This window comes from Cydia splendana, chromosome Z, assembly GCF_910591565.1.
Source record: "Cydia splendana chromosome Z, ilCydSple1.2, whole genome shotgun sequence".
NCBI classification, from domain to species: Eukaryota; Metazoa; Arthropoda; class Insecta; order Lepidoptera; family Tortricidae; genus Cydia; species Cydia splendana.
This window is the reverse complement of record NC_085987.1, coordinates 2,051,092-2,074,821: the sequence shown is the minus strand read 5'-3', so window position 1 is coordinate 2,074,821 and position 23,730 is coordinate 2,051,092. Positions and strand designations below refer to the sequence as shown.

Below are 23,730 nucleotides of genomic sequence, written 5' to 3'. Positions count from 1 at the left end.
TTTCCTTCCTAACGCGTCACTATCATTTTTACCGATTGCCCTCTCGTCTTTCAACTCAACAGGCGGCACTGCTGGTGATTATTAGTTTATAATTACATTCGCTACCTTTTCCATACCTTGAATTTGTATTGTAGTAATATTTTTTTCATCAGACCAGCTGTGGTAAAGGCTTTCTTGTTTGTTCAAAAACTAAGATAAAAAGATAAGAAAGTTGCATTTTATCCACATGTGAGGCAAAGTTATAAAATGCTAATTTTGAGTTGTTTTCTTATGTTTGCTGGTAGAATTGACTTTTAACCTTTTCGACGCCGTGTCAAACACAAAAGCTGTCACGCGAACGCGCTTCGTCACCGAAATGTCAAAACTGAAATTGAACTTTATGCATATATGCACGTAGGTCTATGTTGCTCTGTGATCTGTGACCGATTAATCAGTCTTTGGCGTTGAACCTGCGGTGCGGATATATCGGTCATTGGCGTCCAAAAGGTTAAATGATGATTTTTAATAACAAATATAACATTAATTTAGAATCGATTTTCTTTGATTTTGTTCGATATTTTACAGTTCGAGAAGATAAAATAATCTTTGTGTTGGTAAGGTGAAAAATTTTGTGTTACACTAGGTGGCAAAATTTGTTTAACCCTCGTGCCTTGAAACCCTCGCAACATTTAAGTTTCCATTTTTTTTAAATCATTCGCTTGCTAGGGTATCAATATAGCACGAGAGATTAAACAACAACTTTGCCCTCTGTAAAACATATAATTTCATCACACTTGCTCAAAAATGATCTTATTTCATGCAGGTGTACTGAAGGACAAAAGCCTATATTGTTCCCGCGGGAGTTATAGATTGTGTTTTACTAATTCATACTAATTAACTAGGTATAAATGAGTTTTACTTTTAAAATACCCATGACGTAATGTGTGATTTAATATTTATGTTTTTGTTCAAAAGCTTATAAGGGTCAATAAAATAAAACCGCAAACATTCTTACGTTAAATGTTTATTGAACTGTCATTGTCATCTAATGTAATACAAAACCGCCCAAAGCGCTTAGTCATAATCGTAACACAAACATTCATGTAGTTATAATGCACAAAATACTAAACTAGGCATTGGCAAGTATGGCCCTGGGCCTGCCCTCACACACACCGTTGTTTCAGACACCTGTCATCTGACAATTCAACTGAGCGAACATTAGTACTTGTAGCAGTAAAATGTCAGATGAGTCAATTTTCATTTTATTTGTTTTTTTTTGGACGAAATTTGTATATAATGTTTTACGATAATTATTGTTGTATAGAATTCATGCCATAGTCCTAACAATCCGACAAAATAATTAACGTATTTTCACTATAATGGTTAGCAACGACACCAAGTGGCGAGTAGCGAAACTAAAATGTTTACTAAATAATGACGACAGATGGCGAACTCGTAACACACACACAGGAAGTGAAATCAGAATTATAAAAAGTAAAACAAGATCATTCTGAAATAATAACAGACAAATATAAAAAAAAAAAATTCTAGGTTCTACTCCGAACCAAGAAAATAAAAGTAGATATAATTCATTAAAATAATTAGAAAATATTATATAACGCACTAATCATATTCAATACAGGCCCGCATAAGTCATTATAATTATCACATAATGTAAATATATAAATTAAAAAAGCCGAATAAAGAACCTGCTTTTCTCGAGTTCGGTAAAAACAGTGATGTACTAACTAACCAACATTTAACAAGTAACAGTATCGAATACAACGCCAAAAAATTATGAAAACGTTATAGATAACATAGATAATTCAAAAATCATTATGAAATCAAATATGAATTACAGAAAAACTAAGTTCATCCGTCTTGTTTCAGTTCCACACGTAATATACGTATCCAGACAGACTGTATATCCAACTATATATTTTAAGACGGTGTGTATGAGAGCCATTTATATGACACTTGAGCGTGCCTACACTAACTTAACTAAAAGTTAACACCATAAATAAGTAAACAAGTTTCTTACCTCAACGGAATAAGTCGAAATTAGTTTATGATGTCCACTATACATATAGATTCAAAATAAACTGACTAAATTATAAAACTAAGTACTTAGCGTTGCGAGACCCAGACTTTAGGTATTTCTAATATATTGTAGGGCTACAGAGACGCAACCATTTGTTAGAAGAAAGTGACCGAGGTCGGATTCGACCTGGGGTCATGTGTCGACTCAATTTTTTGAATCAATATGCGAGGGTTGTCGCCTTAAGGCCCGAGCACACCGCCTACGCGCACTCCATACATTTTAGGATTCCTGATATAGCGTGAGGCGTTGTTACGATTGATAGACATAATATTACAAATATTCTCTTTTAATACTCCTGAAAAAGGAAGCCATTTTTTTGGTCTGACGATTTTCAAACTTGGCTTCACATTTTCAGTGTCATAAAAAAAATTACTTTTAGCTTTCAGAAATATAAAGAGTTTGAAAGCGACCGAAATATCTCGTTCAGATAAAACAGGAGTAAGGACATGTTTACACTTTGATTAGTGTTAAGTTTGAGTTCATACATTTCGGCACTACTTTGAAAAACTCGTATCTTGCTCTGTCAAACAAGAGAAAAATGTGGAACAGATGTCAATGTCGTGTATAATTATTTTCCATCGTATTTTCACGGAAACGTACGAATGTGTCTTGTAGTTTCAATCATTCTCGGTACACAAAGTACTGACGTTGACTGAAGTAGCATGACAAATACGAAGGTTTTCGAGAAAATACTATGGAAAACAATTATGCACTACATATGTACACTGTGCAACATAATTTTGTCGTCTAATCTAATTCCTTAATTTTCTTTGCATACAGGTCTCGACATTTGAAGAGAAGCGAATGAAAGTAGCGGAGAAAGAATTTCACACACCAAGAGAGGATGGCGGATAAGGGGCTCTCTTCTCATAGGGTTCGAGGCCCTCCCACACATAGTTCTAGATCTAGATTACCCTGTTACACACACACGAGAAAATAAAACGCGCATAAGTAATCCAAGTTGATTGCCAATTACTAGATTTACTATTTAAAAATATCAAATTTCTTGTTTATTTAGTTAAGGACTTTTTAGTTGTATGTGTCCTTTTGTGTTTTCATATCCATATAGGTAGTAGAATACCCTGACCTAAGAGCAAAAATAAATAAATTAAATAATTATATAAAAACAAGCGGAGCGAAAGATACCATGGGGATGGTGTTGGGTGTAGCCTTTGGGTTGGTCATGGGGATGATCGTGGGGCTCCTGATGGGCGTATGTATGACTGTACTCATAGGGGCGGTCATATGTATAATCATAAACACATTTGAAATACAGCCAAGGCCAATTTTTTTATGGTATTCAGGCCCAGTTTTTTAAAATGGCGCTCTTTTTCATATCTCTAACCACCTAAGTCCCAGCATAGAGAAATATTGCAAGAATAGTGCTCACTCCATACATCAGTTTTGATACCAAAATGACTATTATTTTCGTAGTCGACATCGAACATCGAGTAGCGGAATTATGATTACCGCTACTCGATACTAGATGTCTCTCGCGTGGCAACTCACGAAAATTGTATTGAACAACAATTTACAACTAATATTAGAAGTAGAAGGAGTTGAAAATAAAGTTCCGGTTAATACGGTTACAATATTAGCTGTAAATTGTTGAGCATTAGACTTTTCGGTTGCCGCAACATCTAAGTATTGAAATAGTGAATAGAATCAGGCGTTACTTTGCGGAAATCCATACTAATTAAAACCAAAATATTACTTTGCTAATCCGCGAAAAGATAACGTGCTAGTCAATCAGTGCTAACCCGTTATACTTACTTGCGTATTTTTACATGCAATTAATATTCCCACCCTCCCACCGCAAAAATAAATACGCAAATAAATATAACAAACCACCACCAAAAGAATAAACCTCGACACGTGTTTCGCCTCTCTACGAGGCATCCTCAGGAGTTGTTGACGGTCTGACGCCCGGCAACGGAAACCCGTTCCGTTCCGTTGCCGGGCGTCAGACCGTCAACAACTCCTGAGGATGCCTCGTAGAGAGGCGAAACACGTGTCGAGGTTTATTCTTTTGGTGGTGGTTTGTTATATTTATTTGCGTATTTATTTTTGCGGTGGGAGGGTGGGAATATTAATTGCATGTAAAAATACGCAAGTAAGTATAACGGGTTAGCACTGATTGACTAGCACGTTATCTTTTCGCGGATTAGCAAAGTAATATTTTGGTTTTAATCTAAGTATTGTCAAGTAGCAGTACTGATAATTCCGCTACTCGATGCTAGATGTCGACTACGAAAATAATAGTCGTTTAGGTACCAAAACTGATGTATGGAGTGAGCACTCTATGTACTTTTTTTTCTATGGTCCCAGTAATTTTTTCCAGTTTTGAATTCGGAGCCTTTTCTTTTATTCCATTATAGCACAGAATAAATAATAAACAAACGCGTATATTACGAGAGATACAAGCGCAAGAGCGAGCAGGCGTCCGTTCCGTAGCGGTGCAACTACTACTGCTAGACACCAAAATTGGTGGGCCGCATGTACTTGTACTCGTAGCGACGCGACGAACACGCGGAGTGAGCCACGCCTGACATTACTTAGTTTAAACTAAACAAAGTTTTATATAATAATAAATGCCGCCTTTGTACAGGCTCCTAAGGCTTTGGAGTCATAAATTAGTTTTGGATTATTTTCGTACATGTTTTTTTTTAATATTTGGTCCATCCAAGGTAGCTTAAATCGTGGACATACCTTCATTGTTGAAAGGAAACATTCTTTATTTTCTAAAGAAAAATATTAGGATTACATTTACCTTTAGGTTGTATTTATTTTTAGGTTGGACCTGATTTATTCAGTTGTTTGGTTTTTGATCCTTGATAAATATTAGAATGATTGAAATTTTCTTTGTATCAAACATGTCAAAAATTCGGTTTTTTATGAAAAATCAAAGCACGTTTACATTAAGCATAAATCTAACTAGATGATTTAATGGTACTCTGGAGGGTCCAATATTTATATAAACAGCAACCTTGCTGGTCTTAATTCTGAACTTAATACAAGAGCACATAAGATCGTTTTTCACGTGTATTTTGACTTGCGCTTTGCAAAACGAGTAGAGGGAAGGAAGCCTGGGTTCTACTCGGCCACCTATCCCAAGATTTGGCGCAGGCACTAGTTAATTATATTTATTTTAAATTACATTATACCGATATTAGTCTGAATCATACATTTATATAATATATAGTCACAGAATTGGACCCTGATAAATACCAGTCGAAATTATTACCTGTAATTTAGTTTTGGTAGAAGTGAAAATATATTTTTAAATGGAACTTTACAATGAGTTGAATCGGGTGTTATTTTTAAATTTGATTTTGATAACATTTTTTTTGTCGTGTGTTACCTCGGTTGTCCGCCATATTGTTTATTTATTTCATGTCAGTAAAGATGATACAAAAAAATATATTTTCACTTCTTCAATTCAGAAAAATTAAGTCAGTCTTAAATATCGAATATTTTGTCTCTTTCGCACTCTCCATGTGACGTTCTGCTCTACCCAGTGGAGATGCTTTCTGAGCTTCAATTTCAGCTTTCAAGGCTTCTGCCAGTTCCTCCTGCAAACTCTTTATCCTTTCCCTTCCACCTGGGTCAGATTTGGCAAATTCCCTCTTTTTTCGTAACCAGAAAATCCCAAACTGCACTGCTATAGATGGGACTGACCACATAAACAACTGGCGACAAGGAACCATCGTAATGAGCCACTTTTATCAACAATTTTAAAACCACACAATAAATAATCGATGTTATTCCGAAAGAACTGAAAAACAAGAAAATCAATGAGTTTACTGTTATTACTATCCAATTTCGCCTTATTAAAAATCCATGTGCCAGCGAGAGGCAAATATAAAAACTCGGAATTGTAAGGAATGTATTATTTATACGATCAGTCAATTAATTTTTTAAATTCTTTTTTTTTTTATTTATGGCCTGGATGCACTTTAAGCCAAATCTTACATTAGTACACCACTAGAGTCTATAGTCGTGTTTTCCTTAAGAATAATAATCCGACCCAGCTGTTTTAAGTAATATTATCAGTATTTTTTCTTCAATTGACATGTCTCATTAGTCATTAGACTACAATTACACGATAAATATTAGTTATTAGCAGTTCGTATTTAGACAATGTTAAATTAATAAGTGTTGTAAAAAAATAAATGAATTCATTATACGTATACATATAACAAATCATCAATAAATATTCATAGGCTCACTTGCACCATCCCATAAACCCGGGGTTAAGCGATTTAACCGTAAACCCAGTGTCAAATTGTACTGGTAACCATGGTAACTCCAGTTTTAACCGGTTAACCCCGGGTTAGTGGAATGGTGCAAGTGGGCCATAGACGAATAAAGTATTGTCAAAATATCTGCATAACGTGGTGAAGACCGTCTATCAGGTAAGACCGTCTACAAGCACTTTCGTCGCCTGTAACTCATACGTTTGTACCTACTCATACTCCACTTGCAGAAGATTAATAGAGAGGAGTGATGCTCTTTCATTCCGAGTGTGTCTGAGCGAAGTACGTACACAAATACGAGAGTTCTTGCCCTTTGACGGTCTTCCTAGACGAAAATCTTATATGCCGGTCTTCACCACATTGATTTTAATCGTTTTCTCTAGACCAAAATATAGTTGTAATGCTGAAAAGTTATCAACTAGTCAGTCCCTGTGTAAGTTTGTCGAAACATGTTACCAGTATTTCTTTGTGTACCTTAAAATATGCCTACTTTGCTCCAAGATTCGAAATTTAAAATTATTATATTGTGGTAGGTATGTTAATATATATGCCGATTAAAAGTAGACTATCACTACTATTATGTTGTAACACTTGTAACACTTAAATGATATTGACGATTGAAGGTGACCAATTACCCAGTGCGGAGCAAAATAGGCATATGTTGCAAGGCTAAAAATGAATCTTAATATTTACTTATCTATGATTCGTAACATTATGAAATAGGTCGATTGTTAATGTTTGATGTCGACATAGAAATGATAAGAGTATTTAAGTTAGGATAATCAGTTAATCATAAATAGCATAAGCCCATTTAGCGTTACGACCATTATACATTTTTTATATTTGTTTACTAATGACCTAATAGAAAGAAAAATCTTGCAGCATCCGAATTTCAAAAAATGTTCTCAATTTGATATCACTCGCAGTGTCAAAGTGTCATCAATTCTTTGTATTTCGAATGCCGCTTTAATAAATAGTTTCGTCAATTTGGACAAGTGTTTTTTAAATAGTTTATATAATAAACATTTTTTTTCTACCTTAACACAATAACAATGTATTCAAGCATTATACTTTTGGGTGCGCTTTTTTAATAGTAAGATTAAGGTACTACTTTCAAAATTTCATACTTTAAAAGTGTGAATGGGTCCAAATTTTGCGTCCATGTTCACTAGGACCATAGACAAAAATGCTAGTTCATATAAAACATAAGTTAAATAAAAAATAAAGAAAACTATGGGCCGTTGATGCAGGTACCTAAGATTGTACAAAGAGAGCATAATACCATTTCACCCGAGGCAATTTAACGAGCAGAGCCGCAAGCGAGGACTGATATAAGTCGAGAAGAAAATGCATATACTCGAAATATAAATAAAAAAGTGTTTAGTTGTGTTTAGGTAGAAAATTAAAAGGATTATAAGATTACATTTTCTACTTTCAAACAAAAATTGTATGAAACCAAGTACAGGCGATTCAAAGTTATAAATAGTCACAGCATATAAGTGCATTATAAATGGAAAGGCTAGCGATTATATATCATAACACACATACAATAAGGCCAATAATTGCTTGCCACGTCAGCTCATACAATGGATATAAATGTAAGTACATATAAAAGTTAAACATTAAGTACATATGTTCAGACTTGCGTCAAAATCGTATCAAAATTATCCACAATATGCTTGTCAATTACGAATTATAGGAATGTTCATTGTATTTTTTTTACCCCTTCTTTGCTGGCTTGAGTCTGCGATTTCACTCTGAAAAGTAAAAAAAATATTAGACACAAATTAGAGTAACTACCATAAAAATATATTTAAAAAAATGTTGTGGCTACCATCTAGGACATCTAAGCAAAACAACTTGTATGTAACAATTAATTAATTAAATAACATGAATAAACAAACGATTTTTCTTTTCACTTGATTTAAGGTCAACGTGGTGAAGACCGTCAATCAGGTAAGTACGTCTACGTGATCTTTCATCCTCCAATTGAGGGGGGATTTAAATCTCCTCGAGGCAGTGGTGTAGGGTTGGAGCCGGTGTAGCTTTATTTGACGTTCATAAGCGCATTATAATATGCCTACTTGAATAATTAACTATCTTTATCGTCGCTTCTAAGTTTTGCGTTTACATATTCTCCACTTACAGAAGATGGTTTCGCGTTTCGATGAGAGCCACAAAGACGGTTTCGCCTTGTAGCCCCGCGCCGCAAGATGAATGTGCTTAAAGGTGACGTTCGTGTGACAAGGTTTCGTATCTGTACCAGGATCACCTGGCGGGCTACCTAAAAAGCCCCGCGGGCCGCAGGCTGATTACCGCTGCTCTAGAAGATCACAGTCAGAGGTCCTAAACCTTTTTTGTGTATGTGTATAGTCTGTCAAGCCATTTCCATCAGTAGAAAAAAGCGGCAAATTTCAAAAGTGTAGACACAATTTCATAGAAATTTGAATTTCGCACTTTTTTCTACTGACAATATTGTTTGTCAGGTCCTCCGACTATGTGGGCTCCATGCTGTGCTAACTGTAATATGAACTATGTCACCTAGACACAAGGGTTCAGTATAGTGTACTCACAGAATAGCAGGTCGGTGGCGTGTGTGCGCGACTCGCTCCAAGTGCGCGCGCAGTCCACGGCGCACGGCCGCGCGTCCTCCGACTCTGTGGGCTCCGTACGGGCTTCTGTGCTCACTGTAATACATGTTCGAACAGTAAATATATACCCTGGCACACACACTTTGTCAATCGAAAAACAGTAGCAAATTTAAAAAATGTAGGCGCAAAGAGTTGAAATCTCATAGAAAATTTGACTTTCGCGCCTTTTCTTACTGAAAAAGTGTGTGAGTCTGAGTATAGCAGAGTTGATTATGCCTCGATTTTGGGTGATACATCGGATTTTTGGAATTATTAGACATACGAAATTACCCGATTGGCCCGTTTGTTCACGTCGTTTTGACATTTGTTTGTAAGAAAGGGACAAGAAACAAAGGTTTACTAAGGGTCGGTTGCACCAAACCGTCTGTCACCGTTTTAGCATTCGTTAAATTTGATTGTATGGAAAGTTTCATAGTTCTCTGCTGATTGACGTTGATCAGTCTGTTAATTGTGTTTGGCGCAACTGGCCCTAAGTTTTAAGAATACATTGTCAAAACAAGATATAGATGGTCAAGCAAATCTTGTCAGTAGAAAAAGGCGCGAAATTCAAATTTTCTATGTGACGATATCCCTTCGCGCCTACATTTTTCAAATTTGCCGCCTTTTTCTACTGACAAGATCTGCTTGTCCAACTATAAATACCACATACCTGTATGGTCTTGGTCCCGCTCATGCCTCGTGACGCCGAGCTGGAACGCGTCCGCCAGCGTCTTGTGCGGCGTGTAGCGGGACAGGGACGCGGACGCTACGGGACAGACACACAAGTTACTAGCGTACTACTTAGCCGCACTACAATACAGGGCTTTTAGCACAACTCGCGGTCGCCACGGACGGACGGTCGAGTGACGCGTCCGACAGCGTCTGTGCGGCATATAACGAAACAGGGATACGGGTGCTAAAGGACAAATACATAAGTTACTAGCGTACTACTTAGCCGCACTACAATACAGGGCTTTTAGCACAACTCGCGGTCGCCACGGACGGACGGTCGAGTGACGCGTCCGACAGCGTCTGTGCGGCATATAACGAAACAGGGATACGGGTGCTAAAGGACAAATACATAAGTTACTAGCGTACTACTTAGCCGCACTACAATACAGGGCTTTTAGCACAACTCGAGGTCGCCACGGACGGACGGTCGAGTGACGCGTCCGACAGCGTCTGTGCGGCATATAACGAAACAGGGATACGGGTGCTAAAGGACAAATACATAAGTTACTAGCGTACTACTTAGCCGCACTACAATACAGGGCTTTTAGCACAACTCGAGGTCGCCACGGACGGACGGTCGAGTGACGCGTCCGACAGCGTCTGTGCGGCATATAACGAAACAGGGATACGGGTGCTAAAGGACAAATACATAAGTTATTAACGTACTACTTAGCCACACTACAATACAGGGCTTTTAGCACAACTCGCGGTCGCCACACATAGGACGCCGTGTGACGCGTCCGACAGGGTCTTGTGCGGCGTATAGTGGGATAGAGACGCAGAGGGACAGAGAGACACACAAGTTACTAGCGTACTACTTAGCCGCACTACAATACAGGGCTTTTAGCACAACTCGCGGTCGCCACGGACGGACGGTCGAGTGACGCGTCCGACAGCGTCTGTGCGGCATATAACGAAACAGGGATACGGGTGCTAAAGGACAAATACATAAGTTACTAGCGTACTACTTAGCCGCACTACAATACAGGGCTTTTAGCACAACTCGAGGTCGCCACGGACGGACGGTCGAGTGACGCGTCCGACAGCGTCTGTGCGGCATATAACGAAACAGGGATACGGGTGCTAAAGGACAAATACATAAGTTACTAGCGTACTACTTAGCCGCACTACAATACAGGGCTTTTAGCACAACTCGAGGTCGCCACGGACGGACGGTCGAGTGACGCGTCCGACAGCGTCTGTGCGGCATATAACGAAACAGGGATACGGGTGCTAAAGGACAAATACATAAGTTATTAACGTACTACTTAGCCACACTACAATACAGGGCTTTTAGCACAACTCGCGGTCGCCACACATAGGACGCCGTGTGACGCGTCCGACAGGGTCTTGTGCGGCGTATAGTGGGATAGAGACGCAGAGGGACAGAGAGACACACAAGTTACTAGCGTACTACTTAGCGACACTACAAAATGGGGCTTATTGACTCGCGGTTGCTACACGTAGGACGCAGAATTACGCGTGCGACAGCGTCTTGTGTGGCATATATATCAACACTCTTCATAATGCGATGTTTCTTTAGTAGTTTTAGCTATTTAATCAATAAAATAATATAAGGGTGGTAATTATTATTATTATTTATTATTATTGTGGTGTTGTGGGCCTTTGAGTGTCGCATCGACCAGCATTGATCTATTGTGACGGCCCTTTAAAGTTCATTACTAATGCCCGTTGCATCCAGAAAGTTCCAGATTCTTTGGGCCGTAATGTTCTGTACCTCATAGGGTTGCACTACGTGTCGCCCTAGGTAGGTACTTCTTTTTGACATTAGTGGTCCACAAGAGCAGAGAATGTGCATTGCAGTCTCCTCTGACTCCTGACAGAACCTGCATGTCGCATCTTGTTTCTTCCCAATTTGAAACATGTTTATTCAACTTACAGTGTCCAGTCAGTATTCTGGTCACCGCGCAGGTTTTGTGCCTTTTGAGTCCTAAAAGCTCCTTAGCAGTTCTGCTGTTGAACCCTTTGATTAGAGCTTTCGAGTGTTCTTGTCCTTTAACGAACTTCCACCACTCGGTTGCTCTCGTTTTTTCTAACTTGCTGAGCAGAGAATATGCATCCCGTTTTGTGATTCCACAGAACGGTTCTGGGCCGACCAGGGGTGTGTCTGCGCCCAAGGGTGGTAATTGATTTCGAAACATATTAGTTTAGCGCAGCGGTCTTCAAACTTTTTGACCTAGGCGCCACGGCTAGGTATTCGGATTTCCCGATTTTATAATTCGCGCTTCCACTTCGCATGCCCGAATGGCCATAGGCTTTTTTTAAAGACTTGTGGATTGACCTGGCCTGCGGGCCGCAGTTTGATGACCCCTGGGGGCCTAGCCAAGATGTGAAAACGTTGATAGAAAACGCCAGTCGAAACTTAAATATATAATGTATATTAATACAGAACGTCACATGACTCTTCGTAACACCTGTCATCCCGAAACAATTTTTCTTTTTGTTTGGCGTTTGTCGTTGTACGCTGATATACTGTGATATGACTACTTATAGGCAATACTCTCGCAATGTGCAAAAAGGAGGCCATCTGTAAACGCGTTTGATAATATAATAGCAGTTAAGGGGGCCACCACAAATACCAGTTCGCCGGACGATATCAGCCTGTCAGTTAATCGCAAAAGGTAACAATTCCGAACAACTGGCAGGCTGATATCGTCCGGCGAACTGGTAACCTATGGGCTCCTTTACGGTATGAATTGGCAAATACCTACGGTTTCTAAGTGCACACTAATCTTACTACAATAACATTATACAATTAGCAACAGAAATCACGCAGATGCTTTCATTTTACATACAATTTATTGTCAAGAATAGAAAATGTTTCATTTTGTAACAAACTACACTCGAACTATATTTCAAAGTCACACGAAGAAAACGGGAAGCACAAATCTACCAATGCAATACCAAGGTGTTTTTTATGCATAGTTTAATCATACTTCACCAATTGATTATGTACGTAGAGCGGGCCAACTTTTACTATTGAACTAAACACGAAAACACTTATGTTGAGAAGAGTAGACTACTTTGGTCCTTTAGCTAAAAGTGAGACCCCCAGGGTGTAATGCGTCGGTCACACGAACGTGGAAAACCATTTATTGGTTATTTTTGTAAATAACACTAGTTTACACTGGTCCTACTAAAGTACTCGAGCTAAAAGGGGGGGAGTGGGGGGTGTAAAGCGTCGGTCACACGAACGTCTCGTCGGGGATGGCGGGCGCCAGCCGGAGCACCACCACGCGCCGCGAGTACACTATACAATAATTATAAATGTAAATATATAAAATATTATGAGACAATCTTGCATAGGCCTAGTCCCACTGTAAGCTTAACGAGACTTGTGTTGAGGATACTACATGACGATATAATATAGACTATTTTGAACTGAAATAACTTACCGTAAAAACGCGTTTTCACTAAAAACGGGTTTTTAAGGTAACATTAGTATGTATCCTCCTCCGTAATTTGCTATACATGCATGAATTTTTGGAGGACCACAATCTATTCTAACTCCTGTTAGATTCAAATGTTTCTAATAAACCTGCTATCTAATGTACTCCGTTTCCAAATCGCGAAAAGAAATGTAGCGCGCGCATCGCGAATACAAACACACCATACAAAAAGCGCGCGTTTGTACAAAACTTATGCAATAGCAAACAGTGTTATGCTCAGTTTTCCTAGGATAGCGGTGCCGTCATATAGAGGCCGTCTCCATACAAAATAATATGGCTAAATATGGATGTCGTAGTATTTGTATGGAGACGGCCGCTATATGACGGCACCGCTATCCTAGGAAACTAGAGCATTATTGAACGTGTTTATTAAACAAACATTAACACTGTCAGTGCCATGCGCCCCATTCCCAATGTTGTCAATTGTCAGTGTTATTTTTCGTACTCCATTATTCATAATGTAAAGAAAACTGACAATCACAATATAAATTCCTAAAAATTTACCATGTGTAATTTTAAGTGACATTGTGTATGTATATTGTGAGATAAATAAATCAAATCAAATCAAATCAAATCAAATGAACCCACAACCCACCTAGCGGGTTCTTAGCAGTAAATGTATGTATGTATATGTTTCATGCATGTAGTCTATATAGCATAAAAATTCTTCTGGCCCATGTGACTTTCAAGCAAAAGGTACCACTATATTAATTGACAATACTGGCTGGTGGCCTAGCGGTAAGAGAGTGCGACTTGCAATCCGGAGGTCGCAGGTTCAAACCCTGACTCGTACCAATGAGTTTTTCGGAACTTATGTACGAAATATCAAATTATATTTACCAGTCGCTTTTCGGTGAAGGAAAACATCGTGCTCTGGGTTGGAAGGTCAGATGGCAGTCGCTTTCGTAAAAATTAGTGCCTACGTCAATTCTTGGGATTAGTTGTCAAGCGGACCCCAGGCTCCCATGAGCCGTCGCAAAATGCCGAGATAACGCGAGGAAGAAGATATTGATTGACAATACTGGAGTGAAACTTAATTATACACGACTAAGTGGTACCCGTTTTTGCGTGAAAACATAACATTATTGTACAGTCGCCCGCCATCATATATATCGGAGCGGCCAAGGTGCCTACTAATATCTGAACACGCCTCTATTGTCATCGCGTTAGAGTGCGTGTTCAGATATTTTTGAACACCTCGGCCGCTGCGATATATCTGATGGCGGGGCGGGTGTACATTATAAAAAAACACAGATATTCGCTTGGCGCTTTGTTCGCATGGCTGGCAGCACTATATAATATTAAAAACGTCTTGCACAATTTCTTTATTAATAGATTTTATGATAAATAAATATTTAAAGAGACATAAATGATGATGAAGACGTCGGAAAAATTCAAAGAAAATGCCCCTTAAGTATTTTACAGCTTTCTTCGACCGGTGACTTTTGGCATTTTTCGGTAATAAGGTACCATGGTATAACTGCTTTTTTTTGTCGCTGACTGTTGAAAAAGCATACGCTCGTGTACGGAGTATCCCGCCGACGAATTTGGCGGCATTATCGTTAATGTAAAATATAAAATGTTTCGTCCGATAACCAAAAAAATCGCAATGCAAATAAACAACGGTATTTATATAGATTTGACTAATGTATGTTGAATTGAATTAACATGATTTTGTTCTGCTGTTCCTATCCTATACAAAAATAGACATAACGCAAACGCGAACGCTCGTCACGCTATAGAATGAAATGTACACCAGGGGTTCAGAAATGTTCTGAATGTGAACTTTAATTGGCGTGTGGAACCTAATTAGCGCGTTGGCGTCATAGTTACTCGTACCTATATGAGTGTTGGAGCCCAGGGCGACCTGGTGGGCGGGAGGCTGCGGCGAGTCCTCGCACATGGAGGTCTCCGAAGGGTACTCGAACGTGCGAGTCAGCGAATCATCGAATTGGATTTTGAGCTGGAATAGACAAATAGATAAGATAAGATTCATTTATTGTCAAAACTGTGTACAGTCAAGTGTAAAAATATGGAAGCACAAATCATCTCAAAAATATGTCCCAATACTTCCCATAGCTCTTTCGTCAGCGAATTAAGAACTATGGGACATATTATTGAGTAAGTTGTATACTCCCATATTTTTACACTTGACTGTACAATGAGATCGCATGTCAGCATATACAAAAAAGCCCAAAAGTTTGCCCTTTTCGGGTTTAAAAGTCGTTATTCATGATCGTTTGTCCAATTCAACACAACACAACATAACTTTTTGAGGTTATTAAAGGGTTGGCATGTAACACTCCTGTAGTTGCAGCTAGTAGGCTACGGCGACTGCTTACCATCAGGCGGGCCGTATGCTTGTTTGCCACCGATGTGGTATTAAAAAAATTGACAAACTGTTGATAATCGTTTGTCACTATCCGTCATTTTGCCGTCGAAATAGACAAACTGGGATTCAGATACATATTGTAACACTATTCTGTTTTGAGGTGTACGAATTTTGGCAAATAGGTAAAACGAAATTAAGATGCAATTAAACCAAAGCAATCTTATTTAACGTTAATGCTTTAAATTATTTATAACACCTATTAAAAAGTCTCCAAAAATTAAATACATGATCTATCTAGTACATAGGAAAAATCCATGGCATTTTTCTAAATCGTTGGCAACCTCTGGGTAACGTCGTATCAAAACAATTGCCAGATCAATTTACTTCAAAAGCACATTTAGCGGCCGATCAAAACTAAACCTTATCAACAAACAATTAAAGATCAATTTCAAACGATATCCCTTTATAAACCACAGTTTCTCCAAACGGAACTCCAGCCCAAGATAGAACTATGCCAAAGTGAGATTACGATTCAAAACGTAAGTGATCTCCTACTATTTGTTAATTCGACACGGTCCCATGCGTCGTTCGCACGTTTCACGGGTCGGTAGGCCCGTATTTTTGACACAGAAGAAAAAAGCATTATGTACATGTAAGTTTACTTTCATATGTGACATATTGATATATAGATATAATAGTAATTATACACCGTACAGTACATACGAAAAAAACTGTAGCTTTGTCATGAGAGCATGTATTTAATGTCGTTTTCAAATCGGACTCTTTTCTGTTACAGTGCAAGATGGAATGAAGTAAATCATTTTATGCAAGCAATTGTGATGCTTAATTCTTAAGGTGTAGATGAGAATTAAGTAAACGTTTTAATGGATTTAAGAACGTTTCGGGTTACTAATGTAAAGGTATTTAGAAACGAAATAACGGATGCGTTAAATATATGGTGCAAGGGTCATTAGGTTCGTTTGCCTTTTGAGATTGTGTAGAAATTACACCGACATTCCATTCCACTTGAAACTACGATTGAGAGGGAGCTAGGCTACGCTAAGTTGTACTTTTTATTGAATTATTACACATTTTAATCAAGAGTGAGCAAAATGTATACGGAAACTAGATTGAAAGGTTATTGGCACGATAGGAAAACATCACGAAACATGTCTAATTTTCATTTATATTCAGTTGTTTATGGTTATCCTGCATACCATAACAGTATAATTTTGGTATTAAATTTATCATTGACGACACGTTGTCGTTCTCGGCGCTGGGCCTACAACTCACCCGTGCGGTGCGGCTGCGGTCGACCTTGCCGGGCATGGACGAGCGGCCGTTGATCAACACGTTGTCGTTGATGAAGCGCACGGCGAGCGACGACAGAGTGACGCAGTTAGTTAACAATGACGACACGTTGTCGTTCTCGGCGCTGGGCCTACAACTCACCCGGGCGGTGCGGCTGCGGTCGACCTTGCCGGGCATGGAGGAGCGGCCGTTGATCAACACGTTGTCATTGATGAAGCGCACTGCGAGCGGCGACGGCGGGCCGCAGTCGTCGGTCTCGTCCGAGTCCGAGTCGCGGGTCAGGGCTTCGGGGCGGAGCACCACCACGCCTGGGTCGGAGGCCTGGAAACATTTAAATACTTGTTAGATCGTGAAATAGTAAGTAGTACTAGTAGTATAACACATTATTGTACAAAAACCGGACAAGTGCGAGTCGGACTCGCCCACCGAGGGTTCCGTACTTTTTAGTATTTGTTGTTATAGCGGCAACAGAAATACATCATCTGTGAAAATTTCAACTGCCTAGCTATCACGGTTCATGAGATACAGCCTGGTGACAGACGGACGGACGGACAGACAGCGGAGTCTTAGTAATAGAGTCCCGTTTTTACCCTTTGGGTACGGAACCCTAAAAAAGGTAAACAAAACAGGAATAACACACATCATTAGTACAGTCGCGATCAGATATATGGGAGCGGCCGAGGTGTCCACAATATCTGAACACGCACTCTAACGCCCTGACAATAGAGGCGTGTTCAGATATTTGTGAGCACCTTGACCGCTCCTTAACCTTTGAGCAATTGGGGGAGAATTGGAGACGGTAGAGATCCGTACCCGACAAGACGGCATAAGAAAAGTATTTAATTTAATAATATAAAATTAGATTTTTTTTCCATTCCGTTAGCATTTTCGTTATGCCGGTAACGGAATAAAATAGGTAACGTAATATGTATGGACATTGTAGTTGCCTTATTTTTACACTTTATTTCTCCTAATAGGATCGATAAAGCTTGTGAATAAGTTTTTAATGTCCCTAAGGGGCTGTCCATAAATTACGTCATCGATTTTTGACGATTTTCGACCCCCCCCCCCCCCCCCTAACATCATCCAAAAATCATGCTTCGAATGACCCCGTTTCCTCCTACGTCATGCTACCATCATCCGATGTCCAGACCCCCCCCCCCCTAATTTGAAATGACGTAATTTATGAATAGCCCCTAAGTGTTTTCAATAAGCAATATTATTATTAAATATCGTAGTTTAATACAAATATTTATGGTTCAATGCAATACCGTGTCAAATACAATCGTAATTGATTACTTGATTACACTTACAAGCCAATTCGTGCACGTGCACCTGACATCAAAACGATATTTGAATGATATTGGAATCATATCAGAAATCACTCTGTATATAATATACGGTGTGAAGCTAAAAACACTGAGTAAAAAAAAAAAAAATCAGGGGAACAAAGAATATAACAGACAAAAACGTGTCCAAAACTAGCCCTTTGGTATATCTGCAGTTTTAATCATAAGGTAAGCCCTATTGTCGGCAACCCACCAATGGTAGGCACCTTCAACCTTATTTTAAGACTGGTGACCTTCGTGCAGCAAAAGGTGCCGATGACTAGTACTAGTGCCAACAACATGTCAACAGTAATCAGACCACGCATCAGCCCACAAACATGTTTAGAAGAAAGCTCAACTAATTATAAGTACCTATACAAGTGTATCAATTTCAAGTCGCATTTCTAGCTGTCTATGACCATAAAACCTGAAATAATCAACTGTAAAAACGACCTTAAACCAGTTTACATTAGGTCTAAAATGGAATGGTGGTCAAGAGCTGAGAGAGGCAATCTCGAGAGCGATTCTACTTTTTTTGACAAAGAATGCCCGGTCCCGACCGGTCGGACCGCTTCTACACTCGCCATCAAATATATCGGAGCGGCCGATGTGCTCAAAAATATCTGAACACGCACTCTAGCACCTTGACAATAGAGGCGTATTCGGATATTTGTGAGCGCCTTAGCCGCTCGGATATATCTGATGGCGATTCCGAGGAAAACCTATCGAACTACATATGAAAATCAAACTTTCTTAATGCCTGCGCTTGAAATGCCCTTAGGTGATTCCGCGTACTTTCTTAAACGGTTCCATGTAACTTAGACTCGAGGTGAGATATAGTTTTGTATTAATTACCCTATAAAAGTCTTTAACGCCCGTTGGAGAGTGTACTTAATTTGGTTACAGCTAAGATCGTTTTTGCAATAGTTCGGCTGTGCAAGATACGATGTTGTGGTGAGTGGTTGGTATTATGGTATCGGTGTAATGAAATCAAACCTCGCCTACACTTCATTTGTCAAGTATTCGAAGTCAGTGACTCGAAAAACATTTTGTTTTTTATAATTGTTCATAGAAATCTCTAATATGTTCCGCCCGCAACTTCGTCTGCGTGGAATGATGATGATTGATAAAAACTATCATATGTATGTCGTGTGTCCTTCCACGGCAATCCACGGGCCTCAAACCATTTTTAGGGTTCCGTACCCAAAGGGTAAAACGGGACCCTATTACTAAGACTTCGCTGTCCGTCCGTCCGTCCGTCCGTCCGTCCGTCCGTCTGTCACCAGGCTGTATCTCACGAACCGTGATAGCTAGACAGTTGAAATTTTCACAGATGATGTATTTCTGTTGCCGCTATAACAACAAATACTAAAAACAGAATAAAATAAAGATTTAAATGGGGCTCCCATACAACAAACGTGATTTTTGACCAAAGTTAAGCAACGTCGGGAGTGGTCAGTATTTGGATGGGTGACCGTTTTTTTTTTTGCTTTTTTTTTGTTTTTTTTTTTTGCATTATGGTACGGAACCCTTCGTGCGCGAGTCCGACTCGCACTTGCCCGGTTTTTAATTATATAGAGTGTTCGGAAAGAGAAGAGTCGTGGAATGTATTGGGCCCCATACATTCCACGACTCTTCTCATTCCGCAGAGACTCTAATAGGATGGTAAAATTGCTTTTATAATGGGCTTGTTCCCGTTCACTCATCACGGAACAGTGGCAAACCGTTGCCTAAAAGAAACAATATCATTTGAGGAGAATCTTTTCATAAGGGCTTTTTCTATGAACACTATACAAAAATAATCCCTTTTTGAAAAGACACTCCTCATTTGTTTAACATATTATGGTGCCGTAGGTTCAGAGAACGGAGTTTTGAAAAATCGTATAGTGCTTTTTTATATCACAATACCGAGAATTTAATTAGCAATCTTGAGGCCTTTCTCTAGTAACTTCATCGATTCTAAACCTGATTTCTTGACTTTGACTCGTTAGAAAAAAACCGGTCAAGTGCGAGTCGGACTCGCGTTTCAAGGGTTCCGCACATAAGTCCGACTCACGCTTGACTGCACATTTCTAATAGGTTTTCCTGCCATCTATAGGTAAAGTACTATTTTGTGTATTTTTTTTCAAAATTTAGACCCAGTAGTTTCAGAGATAAAGGGGGGGGGGGAGAATGGTCGGACAGACAGACAGACGCACGAGTGATCCTATAAGGGTTCAGTTTTTTTTCTTTTGAGGTACGGAACCCTAAAAATCACGAACATAGGTCTATAACACATTTTAAAAACTTTGCACAAAAGCTATAAATATGAATTTTGCTTCTAAAAATGCAGTTTTTCTTTTGTTCAAAGTCATCCATTACTTAAAAAAAATTAAAATTCAAAGATATGATAACTATCCTCGCGTGCGCCATCTCGCTCACGCTTACGCCTTAAGGGTTTGAGCCCAAAAAAACACTTCGAAAAATTCCAAGTAGGTACCTATATTGTTTCGATGAATATACCTAATCGTGCGCCCACGCATGCGATAACGCGGCACGTGCACCTTTATCGCCGATCGCCTCGATCCTTGGATCTGTAAGGCTGCGAGAAATGTATGTTTCGATTGCGTGTAATGCACAGTCGCCATCAGATATATCGGAGCGGAAAAGGTACTCACAAATATCTGAACACGCCTCTATTGTTATAACCTCTTAAAGCGCTATTTTGAGCCGCAGTGAACGTGTTAAAGGGTTGAGAATCACACGACCCCGCAGCAGGGGTGTGAAACTCCTGACATCAGACAAATTCGGCTTCTTTCGGCTCACCATTGCTCCGAGCCATTATGTATTAGGATTGACACAACTTCACGTCCCTTTGCGTGCACGACCACAGATAAGATAATGGCTTGAATTTTGACAATCCTAAATAGCCGAAAGGGATAGTGCCATATATTAGACTGGGACAGCATGATTCGACCCTGAACCGCTGCCAAACTTCGGTTTTGTAGAAAGTTTCCTTTCTGTACAGTAGTACTAATATTTATTCTGTGCTCGCAGCCAAAAAGTCATGCATTTGAAGTTCGATCTCATTTCAAAACGATATACGTATGTACATACTTTAATTACATTAAACTTGGCATGAATATTTTCGTAACATGGGGTAAATCGCCAACTATAATGTTTCAATAACTGGCCACCCTTCAATAATTAAGTCGACCTGTGTGTATAGGTAGCTATGTAATGGAATCTAAGGTAACTAATTTAACCATCTTCCAAGGATCGTAGCGTCATGAAAATTGCCAGCTGTATGTAGTTCTGATGACAATACAATAATATGGTACTGTGACTGTCGAACTGATCTGATGATGGAGACAGGAGGTGGCCATAGGAACTCTGTGATGAAACAACGCAACCTAATTGTGTTAGGGGTTTTTAGAATTGTCTCGGTGAGTATTAGTTGCCTGTCGTAAGAAAAGTACAGTCAGCGATAAAAGCTTGTACCAAAAATGAAATTATTGCCAAAAACTTATTTTTAGTTTAGGGCGGCCAAACAGTTGCCACTAATTGACGAATTACCTTATATCTACGTCTGGTACTAGTTTTCATTGCTGAGTGGAAGTTTTGTACGTAAATAACGTGTGTACAATAGATTCACAAATTGACATTTGACTAGTATAAACAAAAGTGGAAATATAACAGAGTAGGCGCATTCCGTTGACATCGCAACGGACTTTGATATTAAGTAAATAAGTAGGTTATTATTAATATTAATCATCACAATGAGGATGCATTGTTATTGAAGCTAGAATAATATTTAATTAATTATAACCGAATAAGGCAGGAAGTTAATGGTGGAAAACCCATATGTTGTGTTTTAATAATGTTCCAATTGTTTATTATTTCATGTTACAATTTAAAATATTTTTTTCTGTAAACCGGACTGATCTCATATTTAAACTATGTACACAGAGTGGTTTTGTTATGTCTGATCATACCAGAGGGTTGAATATATGTATGTACATACTTACAGAACAACTTTTACTATGGGGCCAACAAGTGAACACGCCAAAAGATCAATGTTTCTACATATCGATGAATCACATGTCTAAGTTTTCTATGAAACAGCAGATTTGTGTTGTGTTGTTAGACAACCATAAATACCTATAACACACATTTATAAATACCTAAATACATAGATAACACCCACGACGGCCACGACTCAGGAACAAGTATCCGTGCTCATCACACGAATAAATGCCCTTACCTGATTTGAACCCGGGACCATCGGCTTCATACGCAGGATCACTATACCCACTAGGCCAGAAAGGTCGTCAAAACATCCTGTATAGGGTACAGAGAACAACCGTTTGGTCTCATATCAAAGTAAACATGAGACACGAAGTGCGCCGGCCAATTATCGCCAGGCCGTTTGTCGTGGCTAACGGGATATAATACACTGAGTTTTTGTTATCTTACTGTTACACGGAGTATATGAAGCAAATATTCATTTATAAAGTGGTCCACTGATTAACAGTCCGCCGGACGGAGTTGTTAGGAAATGTCAAAATTTTGTTCTAACTGACAGGCCGATACCGTCCGGCGGACTGTTAATCAGTGGGCCCCTTAATACTAAATAATGTTTTATACTCTCTATCCGAATTAAGTGGGGGGAAATCCAGGGAATTAGAAAGGAATAAAAGATATGGTGCGGCGCGTGAAACTTGCGACAGAGGATTTGGCGATCGCGCGAGTTTTAACGTTTTACCTCAATAACTTTGAAAGTACATTTTTGTTTAAAATTTTGCTTGTCAAATCCCTCGGCTATATCACTAGTTATTTTATAATAAAATTAAATAGCTGTGATATGCAGGGTAATGATACACAATTAAAATAAAATTAAAATTAGACAATTTTGCGTGATTTTTTCCATCGAGCCAATTAATAAGCTAGTAAGGTTTTGCTTGGAGTCTGCCCTTGCAAATATACGAGTAGTCTAGTATCAGAGTGATTTTTTTCTTAGCAGTTGCCCTTGATTAAAACCTGTAAAGGGGCCCACTGATTAACAGTCCGCCGGACGGTATCGGCCTGTCAGTTAGAACAAAATTTTGACAGTTCCGAACAACTGACAGGCCGATGCCGTCCGGCGGACTGTTAATCAGTGGGCCCCTTAAGACTTCAATATATAAAAACTAAAATTTTACGTAAGCCCCCTCTTATAAGAATTTTGATTTGACAATTTTTTAAAACCTTACATGTCATACGCTCCATGACTTCTGCCTTATATTATTATATGCATGAACGTACATATATGATTCTAATGGTATCAGGTGTCGGCGGTAGGCTCATGTTACCTCAGTGCACTTGATGGATAGGTACATAAACATATAAATAAAGTAAATATGGAAGAACGGCATATAAAATGTGTCGCTGGGAAACCGTCATAGGGTAAGAACTTTCATAATTGTATACAGTCACCTGCAATAATATGTTACTCTACGAAGGCCGCATAAATATGTGACACGCTCTTATGGCTCTACAAATAAGATCGTGTCAGATATTTTTGCGGCCTTCGTTGCGTATTAAATTATTGAAGGAGGTACGTCGCTCAGACA

The 23,730-nt window shown here is 39.1% G+C and overlaps 1 protein-coding gene across 2 annotated transcripts in view; it reads right to left on the bottom strand.

Annotated features, from left to right (window-relative positions):
* Window positions 1-7,859: 7,859 nt before the first annotated feature.
* LOC134804346 (serine/arginine repetitive matrix protein 1) overlaps window positions 7,860-23,730 on the bottom strand; it is a 55,505-nt gene continuing 39,634 nt past the window's right edge. The window contains exons 3-7 of one of the 2 annotated variants that reach the window (XM_063777356.1): window positions 16,953-17,132; window positions 15,008-15,131; window positions 9,637-9,732; window positions 8,910-9,023; window positions 7,860-8,093 (exon numbers count right to left, since the gene is read on the bottom strand). In XM_063777356.1, coding sequence (XP_063633426.1) covers window positions 8,092-8,093; window positions 8,910-9,023; window positions 9,637-9,732; window positions 15,008-15,131; window positions 16,953-17,132 — 516 coding nt within the window. In that variant the 3' untranslated portion in view covers window positions 7,860-8,091. The remainder of the gene's footprint in view (window positions 8,094-8,909; window positions 9,024-9,636; window positions 9,733-15,007; window positions 15,132-16,952; window positions 17,133-23,730) is intronic. The other variant, XM_063777355.1, reaches the window with a different exon arrangement.